General features: G+C 39.7%; 1 protein-coding gene across 1 annotated transcript in view; it reads right to left on the bottom strand.

Moving 5' to 3' along the window:
- LOC141105652 (alpha-2-macroglobulin-like protein 1) overlaps positions 1-12,353 on the bottom strand; it is a 229,058-nt gene that overhangs the window by 105,989 nt on the left and 110,716 nt on the right. Inside the window, exons 17-20 of the mRNA XM_073595628.1 lie at positions 7,585-7,672; positions 5,932-6,055; positions 3,036-3,261; positions 2,518-2,644 (exon numbers count right to left, since the gene is read on the bottom strand). Coding sequence (XP_073451729.1) covers positions 2,518-2,644; positions 3,036-3,261; positions 5,932-6,055; positions 7,585-7,672 — 565 coding nt within the window. The remainder of the gene's footprint in view (positions 1-2,517; positions 2,645-3,035; positions 3,262-5,931; positions 6,056-7,584; positions 7,673-12,353) is intronic.

Raw genomic sequence — 12,353 nt, 5'->3', positions numbered from 1 at the left:
TATGCAATACTTTGCAGCAAGGCTCGTTCCTGCGTTCCAACTAGAGTATCTGTGAGGGGTTGCAGTGTTGTGGCACCAGCACCAGTGCCTAAGGCCTAATTTTTCAGCCCCTGTTTAACAGGGGCATGTAATTACAATTTTTTATGCAATGCTTTGCAGCAGGGCTCGTTCCTGCGTTCCAACTAGACTATCTGTGAGGGGTTGCAGTGTTGTGGCACCACCACCACCACCAAAGGCCCAATTTTTCTGCCCCTGTTCAATAGGGGCATGTAATTACAATTCTTGATCTAATATTTCACAGCAGGGCTCATCCCTACCCATCAGTGCCGCCTGTCAGTGCCCATCAGTGCCACCTGTCAGTGCCCATCAGTGCCGCCTATCAGTGCCCATCAGTGCTGCATATCAGTGCTGCCTATCAGTGCCCATCAATTCTTCATATCAGTGTCTCCTCATCAGTGCCACCTTATCAGTGCCATCTCATCAGTGCCCATCTCATCAGTGCCCATCAGTGCCGCCTCATCAGTGCCCATCAGCACTGCCTTAATTAGCGCCCATTAGTGAAGGGGAAAACAAAATTTTATGACAAAAACTAAGAAAAACTTTTTTTTTTTTAAATGTTGGTCTTTTTTAGTTTGTTTATCAAAAAATAAATACCCCAGAGGCAGTCAAATACCACCAAAAGAAAGCTCTATATGTGGGAAGAAAATGATAAAAATTTTGTTTGAGTACAGTGTTACATGACCACACAATTGTCATTCAAAATGTGACAGCGCTGAAAGCTGAAAATTGTCCTGGGCAGGAAGGGGCATGGTGCCCGGTGCCCGGTATTGAAGTGGTTAAACTACATAGAAGGTTCTTTACTGTAAGAGTGGCAAGGATGTGGAATTCCCTTCCACTGGCGGTGGTCTCAGCGAGGAACATCGATAGTTTCAAGAAACTATTAGATAAGCGCCTGAACGACCGCAACATACAGGGTTATACAATGTAATACTGACACATAATCACACACATAGTTTGGACTTGATGTACTTGTGTCTTTTTTTGACCTCACCTACTATGTAACTTTGTAGGTCACTGACCTGGAACAAGCTTGTGGAATGAGGAGTTAAGACTATTGAGACTTCATTCCATACTTGTTTCAGGTCAGTAACTCACCAGGAAGTGAAACCAAGGTCAGCATGACAACCCTGGAATCTGCTCCTGTAGTTACATAGTTACATAGTAGGTGAGGTCGAAAAAAGACACCAAAGTCCATCAAGTCTAACCTATGTGTGTGATTATATGTCAGTATTACCTTGTATATCCCTGTATGTTGTGGTCGTTCAGGTGCTTATCTAATAGTTTCTTGAAACTATTGATGCTCCCCACTGAGACCACCGCCTGTGGAAGGAAATTCCACATCCTTGTCGCTATAACAGTAAAGAACCCTCTACGTAGTTTAAGGTTAAACATCTTTTCTTCTAATTTTAATGAGTGGCCACGTGTCTTGTTAAACTCCCTTCCGCAAAAAAGTTTTATTCCTATTGTGGGGTCACCAGTACGGTATTTGTAAATTGAAATCATATCCCCTCTCAAGGGTTTCTTCTCCAGAGAGAATAAGTTCAGTGCTCGCAACCTTTCCTCATAACTAATATCCTCCAGACCCTTTATTAGCTTTGTTGCCCTTCTTTGTACTTGCTCCATTTCCAGTACATCCTTCCTGAGGACTGGTGCCCAGAACTGGACAGCATCCTCCAGGTGCAGCCGGACCAGAGTCTTGTAGAGCCGGAGAATTATTGTTTTATCTCTGGAGTTAATCCCCTTTTTAATGCCAATATTCTGCTTGCTTTGTTAGCAGCAGCTTGGCATTGTATGCCATTGCTGAGCCTATGATCTACTAGGACCCCCCGGTCCTTTTTCCATCCTAGATCCCCCCAGAGGTTCTCGCCCCAGTGTATAGATTGCATTCATATTTGTGCCACCCAAATGCATTATTTTACATTTTTCTACATTAAACCTCATTTGCCATGTAGATGCCCACCCCTTTAATTTGTTCAGATCTTTTTGCAAGGTTTCCACATCCTGCAGAGAAGTTATTGCCCTGCTTAGCTTAGTATCGTCTACAAAAAAAAAAAATTCTTCTTTCTCATCTCTTGATATTGTTTAAATGGAAAATGGTATAGGCAATTCCAGGACCTACTGCAAGGGGTTTGCCCATTGGATGGTACACTACCTGATCTTCAAACTAATCTGAGATTGATACCCTAAATTGATAGACCCTGTGCACCCTGAATTGACCTTCTGGTTTGTTTTGTTCCATGCAAATGTATTGGATATGTTATTGGTTATTGTTGTTTAATAACCTGGACATGCCTTTTGTGGTTTAAATAAAATAATAAAAAGAAAAAAACAAAAAACAAAAAAAAAAAGTCAGCAGTGGCAGCTCCGCTCATAGGTAAAGGAGTATCATTAATTTTAAATCCTTTTCAAAGCATTTGGGTAATACATTGAGTATTTCTCACTGGACAAACCACTCACCCAGCTCATATGCTTTCAGGTTCCAGGAGAACGTTTTGCTTTCATCAGCACTTAGACAGCTGCTGTACTGAGAGTCAGCACGTGGTTCCTCATTCAATTCTAAGGAAGGTAACAGGGTGGTTTCTACCTGTCAACAGGGAAAGAAATCTTTATACTTAGTTGTGAAGGAGAGCGTTAAAACTGCACTATACAAATACAGAGCATATAACAAAACAGCAATTGGGTTTTGTGGTGCAGTAATTGTGATTTATAAATACATTTAAACAATTTAGTTCAGTGATTAATTGTAATTGGTTTAAATTATATATTATATTTTATTCATTGCCCCCTTTCTTACTGAATAATCTCACCAATACAAACAAAGGGTTAATAGCCCCAAAAGTGCTCTGGACAGGACCTAAAACTGGCAAATCACTGAAACTGGAGTCATTGGCATTATCATTGGCATTACATTCTCGGACCAAACACCATTACTGACCATCAATGTGTCCAGAAGAAAATGTTATAAATGTTCTTACCTTTATACTTTGCTTCAGGTAGTTAAACACAGTGGCTTTGAGAGTGAATTCTTCTCCTCTCACTACAGAGTATGGGAGGGTGAGATCCACAAAGAACGGCTGGAAGACCCGAAGAGAGACAGGAGGAGACAGGCCAAATCCACTCTGACCCAAACATACGGCCCCGGCATTCCAGTCTGTGATGGTGTCTGGAGCCTTGTGGTGGAATTCAGCTCTGCCAGAATCCCTGAATAGAAAAATTAATTAAAAAAATGAAATGATGCTGTTTATATTGAAGAGTCAGCGCTAAAACCTATTTTTAAATGCTGGTGGCCATCCTTCTGTGTCCTACATTATTGCAGACATCAGTGGTAACTTTCCTTCCTATTCTACCAAACATTCTGGGTTATATACTAAAACTGAACAGTGCAAAATCTGCTGCAGCTCTGCATAGAAACCAATCAGCTTCCAGGTTTTAAAAAGCAAAGGGGTTTTGGGACTTTAAATGAGGTGCATGATAACATGCGCCTCCATCCCTAAATCGGAAATACGAAAGGGGTTTTTGGGACTTTGAGTGAGGCACAAGACACGTAGTAGGAGAAATTGTAAAATTGTTCATTTGGCATATAAAGAAAGCAAACCTCATAAACATATGATACATGGTTAAACAAGAGTATTTGTGTCTATATACAAGGCGATGGCATACAAAAAAGAACAATTCTTATATATACATGCACACATCTGAAATCGCATAGTATCCTATGTAAGTAACTAGTATAAAAAGCCAAATGCTTATTGAGTAATGGATACAAATGGGTTATAGGATACAAATGAACCACAGTTGAGGTAAAGCTATGTGTTGTGTACATAATGACATTGATAGGTTTGACGCGTTTCGTGGCCAGTTGGCACTCATCAGGAGAAAACGCATAGCAAATGTATAGATTGTTCTAAATTAGCAGTGTTGCAAGTCAGGATCTGCGAGACAAGTCTATCCCGGGAGCTGAGGGAATGAACCCAAGGAAGAAGCGAGTGCACTGACACACCCCAGGAGCACCCTCCAAAACATAATAGGCAAGGGTGAAAAAATGTAAATATGTCTGTTGATATTGCACAGAGCCATGCTCTGAGACATGATGTGCATGTGTGAGGAGAAAAGTCTGATTGTGATTCATTTGTACCCTATAACCCATTTGTATCCATTACTCAATAAGCATTTGGCTTTTTATGCTAGTTACTTTCATCGGATACTATGAAATTTCAGATGTGTGCATGTATATATATATGATCTCCTCTTTTTTGTATGCCATCGCCTTGCATATAGACAAAAATATTCATGTATATGTATCACATGTTTATAAGGTATGCTTTGTTTATATGCCAATTAAAATATTTTACAATTTCTCCTACCACGTGTCTTGTACCTCACGCAAAGTCCCAAAAACCCCTTTCTTATTTTAGCTTCCAGGTTTTATTGTCAAAACTTAATTGAACAAGCTGAAGTTAGAAGCTGATTGGCTACCATGTACAGCTGCACCAGATTCAGTGTGCACCAATTTTAGTAAACCTCCTCCATTATTCCTCTTATTCTATTGAACATCCCACTAACATGCAATCCCTGAAACACGCTATGTCATTGGTGCTCAACCTGTGGCCCTCTTAGCTGTTGCGGAACTACACGTCCCATGAGGCACTGCAAGCCATTGACAATTACAAGCATGACTCCCAAAGGCAGAGTCATGATGGGACTTGTAGTTCCATAAAAGCTGGAAGGCCACAGGTTGAGCACCCATGCTCTATGTAATATTAAGAAGAATTATATCTGATTGTGAGAGAAGGGCTTCATAATGACCATAGAAACTAAAATTTTGAGCTATAAGACAAATAGGCTGCTGTTGTACCTGCAGCTTTCCTGCGGGTTTGCTGAACTTAGCCATAGACTTTTATTTTATCCTGCTGTTTTACCATCCCCCAACTTTACGTGTGAACGAGCCCTAAGGTGCCACTGCTGAATGCAACTAAGGGCTCATTCAAGTGCTGCTCCCCTGAAAAATGATCCGAGTGTGTGTTGATAGGTAGTGAGGAGGCAATATGTTGCCTTTTCATCACCTGATTTAAACCCATGATTGGCATGCAATGCACACATTTGAGACACGGTAGTACGGCAATTAGAGGTTTGAATCAGGTGTGAGGAGGCGACACTGTGCCCAGTAATCTTTGATTTCTCCCGTGTTGTTCAGGTAGATCTCCACCACTTTAAGGTTGCCTACCCCTGCTCTATAATATCTAAAAAAATTTTCAAATGAAATGGATCAATCTTCTTTTTGCAGAAATCATGTACAACCTCTTTTTCATTTTCTCTCTAGTAAGGTGAAAAATATTTGATAGCAATGGCAAACAATATCCGAGGCATTTTTATAGAGAGGTGTGTAGAGTGTATCTTACCAATTTCTTGGCCCTTTTATTAGGCCTGTCACTAACAAATTGTGCCTATAAAGAATGTCGTCATTGCCATGAAATTACTTGCCATGGTACATAAAATATGGGATATTTTAGCATTTAGTACATACTAACTTAGGTGGTAGTTAACACATATTTCATGCCAGGAAGGCCAAAATGAGGAGGGCCAAAATGGAGGAGAGCCAACTCTTGTAACTTCTGTTGGTACACCACCTCCAATACATACAGTACCATAAATGGTCCAGGTACAAAAGTAGCTTTTCTTGCAGCAAATTGGACATAGTCATCTCTAGCATAAGAAAAGTAAATACGAAAGTGAATAGGGCCTCAACCATCCACCAGTCCACTCAAGTCCATTCAGGTGGAATAATCCCTTAAATATGTAATAGACTCAGCAACATATTTATATTCTGAATTAACACTCTGTATAACATAATATTTGCAGAGGTTGACTCACCCAGCAGTTACCAACTGCCATATCCATGTCTCTGGAAAGTAGATCCGTGGCTTCTCCTTTTCTACTGGGATACTGGGATGCTCATTTTCTTTTAAAACCCCCCCTCTTAATACTGGTTCAATATCTAAAAGTTAAAACATACGGTAAGGATATAAGATTAGTAACATGTGAATCTATCACAATTTGATCCACTGTTGAATTTGCACAAACTGCATTGAAGTCTATGAGGAATTGAGAGGGAGGGGTGCTGGGGGGCAAATCTGTCCTAATTGTAAGGTTAATAGGTAAGCTATTGTCAATAAAAAGATGTGGGAAGCCAGGCACTACCATGGTTGCTAAGGCTAAACATTTTACACTATGAGGCTTCTCCCTTTTTATATATAATCTTTGAACACATTAAGCTCATCCCTGCAAGTGTATCAAGACACGCTGTTTGAAATCTCCACACCTATGATCATCCCGGCGTAAGCTTCCTTGATCTCTGTAATAGGGATCCATCAGATCTGGTAAGAGACCACTCTGTTTTCTTGCGGATAGAACACTTTTCCGTTTTTCTTGAACACTGGTAGCCACGGAGCTGAATACCATTTTCACTTGTCACACCCTGTATAAAGTGTATGGGTTTTCTTATGGACTTGAACTTTTTTAATTTAACCCAATTTTTTTACACACTGGAATTTCTTGCAATTTTTTGCACATTGAAATTTTGAATAAAGCATTTGTTATGACATCTGTTATTTGCATCATTACGTTGTTATCATTTTGTTCACACACACATACCATTCCAACTTTACAAAGAATGCAACAAGAAATGTAAAGGTGCAATCAGGGCGGCTAAGATAGAACACGAAAGGCACATAGCGGAGGAGAGTAAAACAAGTTCCAAGAAATTCTTTAGTTACATAAATAATTAGAAAGGGAGGTCAGATCATATTGGTCCCATAAAGAATGATGAAGGGAATCTGGTTACTAAGGATGGAGAAATGGCAAAGCTATTGAATTTATTCTTCTCCTCAGTCTTCACAAGGGAATCGGGGGGGCTTCAGTAACCAAAACTTAGACCAAAACTTTAACTAAAAGCTTTATGGAATGCCAAGTCAGCCAATACAGTGTAAACGTAAGTGTAAAAGACATGAAAAGTACATTATGAAATGTTTCACATATATTTGTACTCATATGCTTACTGTTACCTTTTCAATATATTTCCTGTAATATAGAACTGTCTCTAATTTACACCCACCCTTGAGGAAGGAGGCTAATTTACTCCGAAACGCGTTGGGTGCAAAAGTACTGTCTCAAACACTGTACACACACCAGTGTAAAACTGTCTGATTCACATTCCAAACAATAGATGCTACATTATTGTTATATTTTTACTGTTTCTACTCAATAAATTATATTTGTACTACATATACTTTTCTACGCTTTTTTATATGTGCCTAAAAAGTCCACCAATTGGGGATCCTTTTTGTTGTTTAGTTTAAATTTTGGATGTGGCACAATTATACAGTCGGCTGCCGATCTACACTATTTCTCATAGAATTCCTATGTTAGGGGCATACATTCCTGAACACCTAGGGCATTAAATGTGAGCAACACTCAGAACAGCGTACAGCCTAAGGACTAAGGTTTAGTAGAAAAACATCTTCCTACCTCTTGCCACATTGAAGTACATAATCTCCGGAATACACTTCTCAGGCTTCTTAATTTCTGCGCTTGTAAATATTTTTAACTTCATTTGCTGAAAGAAAAGAGGAAATATTTTTTTTAATGTATAAAAACTGCACTAAAGGGAAAATTTCTTGTTGCCTGTAGCAACCAGTAACCAGTGTGAATCAGAATGAAACTTTGGACACTTTTCATAATTAAGCCCAAACACTTTTTATTGTTATATTAAAAGGCAGGATGACTCATTATTGGTGATGATTGTGAATTGAATGGCACACCTCCTGCCCTGTATGATGGCATAAGGGCCTGTTGATTGGCCGCTTGGGCACCATAAAATGTACCGTGGAGAGGCAGGTGACATGCCATGTGTTATTTCATGCCTGGGGGGTGGGAGCCTCGGACAAAGCTGGTGGTTGGAATTTTTTTTTGTGAGAAGTTTGTTTTAAAGCGGAGTTCCACTCAAAAATGGAACTTCTGCTTTAAGTGAAGGTGACCCCCTGACATGCTACATTTGGCATGTCATTTTTTTGGTAGGGGAGCAGATACCCTATTTTTAGAGGGATCCATCTCCCACTTCTACCCAGTGCACCGCAGGGCCGGTAGCATGTTCACCTCTCCCCCCTCCCTCTGTGCAATCATCTGGGACACATCACAGGTCCCAGATGATTGCCCGGCCAGTCACAGTGCACAACGCGGCTCGCACTTGCGCAGTGCGTACACGGCTGTGAAGCTACAGCCGGGTGCCCACAGTGACAATTCCGGCGCCACAGAGAGAAGGGAGAGAGGAGCGGGGCTTCATACGCCCGCATCGCTGGATTGTGGAACAGGTGAATGTCCGATTAATAAAAGTCAGCAGCTACACTTTTTGTACTTTTTTATATGGGTGGAACTCCGCTTTAAGTACAGTAGTTATTATGATGTACTGCGAGGATAAGATTAGACAAGAGCTTTAAGTGGACCATCTGATTATTGTGAAAAAAATTATTGAGAAGTTCATATCTCAGCTGGCAGAAATTAGACATGTGTAGTGTCTTAGTTTTTTGGGTCATTCCTTATAATCAAAATTAGTTATTTCGAATAAATTTGTTCCATTTGCTTAGATGCGTTATTCAAATGTGCAGAGCCGAAAATTTGAAAAAAAGAATGAAAATTGGAAAATTCAAAAGAATGAAAATTAGAAAGTAAGAATGAAAATTAGAAAATTTGAAATTATAACTAACTAACTTATAATAACTAACTATTAAATTATAGGTATTGGAATTACCTTTCAAATTTATCTGTTAGTGAACGTAATAAATACGAATTTATCCGGAGTTACAAATTATCCAAAATAACGAATGCCGCATCTAAACGAATGGAAGATAACAAATTAATAACAATAAATAATAATAATAAGTTTTTATTATTATTGTTATTTATCATTATTAATTCATTATGTTCCATTCGTTTAGATACGGCATTAGTTATTTTAGATAATTCGTAGCTTTGGGTAAATTCGTATTCTTTACGTTCACTAACAGCCAAATTTAAAAGGAAATTCCAATACCTATAATTTAATAGTTAGTAATAGTTAAGTTATTATTAGTTAGTTATTATTTCAGATTTTCAAATTTTCAGGTTTTTGGGTTTCTGCATTTACAAATTTTCGAATATTCAAATTTACGGATATTTAGAAAAATTCATTAAACAGGTTTTCCTTCATTCGAATAATTCCGAAATAACGAATTTGTCGAAATTTGTTAAAAAAATTTGGAGCTAAACAAATTGCACATGTCTACTTCTGTATGTGACTTTAAAAAGATTTTAAATCCCCCTTTGTAAGTTGTGCCTATAGGTAAGCCTAGAATAAGGCTCACCTATAGGAACTATAAATATCTTCTAAATGTGCGCCATTTAGGAGATATATACTGTTTACTGCACTGATGATGTCATCAGTGCATGCGCTCTGAAGGAATGGCCGCCCGTGCCGTTTCTTCAGGAGCGTGTGCCGTGACCGGCGGCTCTTGTGCGCATGGACGGGAGTGACGTCACACGGGGCCGGCCAGTCACAGAGCCGGAGTCCACGGCTCTGTGACGGCTCTGTATGCGATGCATACTAGCACAATATGCCTTTACTTTGCAGGGAAGAAGAAAGGAAGAAAAACCCACTAGGGTTTACTTCCTCTTTAACAATTTACTAATCAAACAAGAGCAAACATTGGACTATATGTAAGGCCAGATTTCGAGAGGCTTATCCCCTTTCTAGCACAATTGACAGGTTTGCTTTATTGTCACGCTAACAAGATCAGTCTTCATAGCCAGACAAGACACACAGAGGCCAGGGGACAATGAGACAAAAGATCAAATATTTATATATTTTTATATTTGTTCCACTTATGTAGTTATTTGTCAGCCTGGAGTACAGCATTATTAATAGAGTAGTAGTATTATTTTAAATTGTATACTTATGACAACATTAACCCCTCTAGTTAGTTTCCCCATTTATAGGTCTGTGAATAAGGCCGGGTTCACACATGTCCTGCTGCGGTTTGGTTTTGTTTACCGGGTCAGGTACGATTCAGATTCAGACCGCGGCTGCCTCGGACCCCTGTGATCCCTGTCATGTTCCAGTAAGCCCACCCCCCTACAGCTAGAACACACCCAGGGAACACATTTAACCCGTTGAACGCACCCTAGTGTTAAGCCCTTCCCTGTCAGTGCCATTTTTACATTGATCAGTGCATTTTTTTTAGCACTGATCAATCCCCAGTCAGATTTGTCCGCTGCAATATCGCAGTCCCGCTAAAAATCACAGATCGCCACCATCACCAGTAAAAACAATAAAAAATAAATAAAAGTCCCTAAATCTATCCCCTATTTTTTAGACACTATAACTTTTGTGCAAACCAATCAATATAAGCCTATTGTGATTTTTTTTACAAAAAATATATAGAAGAATATACAGTGGGGACCGAAAGTATTCAGACCCCCTTAAATTTTTCACTCTTTGTTATATTGCAGCCATTTGCTAAAATCGTTTAAGTTCATTTTTTTCATCATTAATGTACACACAGCACCCCATATTGACAGAAAAACACAGAATTGTTGACATTTTTGCAGATTTATTAAAAAAGAAAAACTGAAATATCACATGGTCCTAAGTATTCAGACCCCTTGCTGTGACACTCATTTATTTAACTCAGGTGCTATCCATTTCTTCTGATCATCCTTGAGATGGTGCTACACCTTCATTTGAGTCCAGCTGTGTTTGATTATATTGATTGGACTTGATTAGGAAAGCAACACACCTGTCTATAGAAGACCTTACAGCTCACGGTGCATGTCAGAGCAAATGAGAATCATGAAGTCAAAGGAACTGCTTGAAGAGCTCAGAGACAGAATTGTGGCAAGGCACAGATCTGGCCAAGGTTACAAAAACATTTCTGCTGCACTTAAGGTTCCTAAGAGCACAGTGGCCTCCATAATCTTTAAATGGAAGACGTTTGGGAAGACAAGAACCCTTCCTAGAGCTGGCCGTCTGGCCAAACTGAGCTATCGGGAGAGAAGAGCCTTGGTGAGAGAGGTAAAGAAGAACCCAAAGATCACCGTGGCTGAGCTTCAGAGATGCAGTCGGGAGATGGGAGAAAGTTGTATAAAGTCAACCATCACTGCAGCCCTCCACCAGTCGGGGCTTTATGACAGAGTGGCCCGACGGAAGCCTCTCCTCAGTGCATGACACATGAAAGCCCACATGGAGTTTGCTAAAAAACACCTGAAGGACTCCAGGATGGTGAGAAATAAGATTCTCTGGTCTGATGAGACCAAGATAGAACTTTTTTGCCTTAATTCTAAGCGGTATGTGTGGGGAAAACCGGGCACTGCTCATCACCTGTCCAATACAGTCCCAACAGTGAAGCATGGTGGTGGCAGCAGGGGGTGTTTTTCAGCTGCAGGGACAGGACAACTGGTTGCAATCAAGGGAAAGATGAATGCGGCCAAGTACAGGGATATCCTGGATGAAAACCTTCTCCAGAGTGCTCAGGACCTCAGACTGGGCCGAAGGTTTACCTTCCAATAAGACAATGATCCTAAGCACACAGCTAAAATAATGAAGGAGTGGCTTCACAACAACTCCGTGACTGTTCTTGAATGGCCCAGCCAAAGTCCTGACTTAAACCCAATGGAGCATCTCTGGGGAAACCTAAAAATGGGTGTCCACCAACATTTACCATCCAACCTGACAGAATTGGAGAGCATCTGCAAGGAGGAATGGCAGAGGATCCCCAAATCCAGATGTGGAAAACTTGTTGCATCGTTCCCAAAAAGACTCATGGCTGTATTAGATCAAAAGGGTGCTTCTACTAAATACTGAGCAAAGGGTCTGAATACTTAGGACCGTGTGATATTTCAGTTTTTCTTTTTTAATAAATCTGCAAAAATATCAACAATTCTGTGTTTTTCTGTCAATTAGGGGTGCTGTGTGTAATGCGAAAAAAAATGAACTTAAATGATTTTAGCAAATGGCTGCAATATAACAAAGAGTGAAAAATGTAAGGGGGTCTGAATACTTTCCGTCCCCACTGTATATTGGCCTAAACTTATGAATACTTTTTTTATATATATATTTTTTTTGGATATGTATTATAGCAAAAAAGTTTTTTTTTTTTTTTAAATTGTTGGTCTTTTTTTGTTTATAGTGCTAAAAATAAAAACCACAGAGGTGATAAAATACCACCAAAAGAAAGCTCTATTTGTGGGTAAAAAAGGACGTCAAT

This window comes from Aquarana catesbeiana, linkage group LG08, assembly GCF_042186555.1.
Source record: "Aquarana catesbeiana isolate 2022-GZ linkage group LG08, ASM4218655v1, whole genome shotgun sequence".
Taxonomy (NCBI): domain Eukaryota; kingdom Metazoa; phylum Chordata; class Amphibia; order Anura; family Ranidae; genus Aquarana; species Aquarana catesbeiana.
This window is presented reverse-complemented; position numbering and strand designations above follow the sequence as displayed.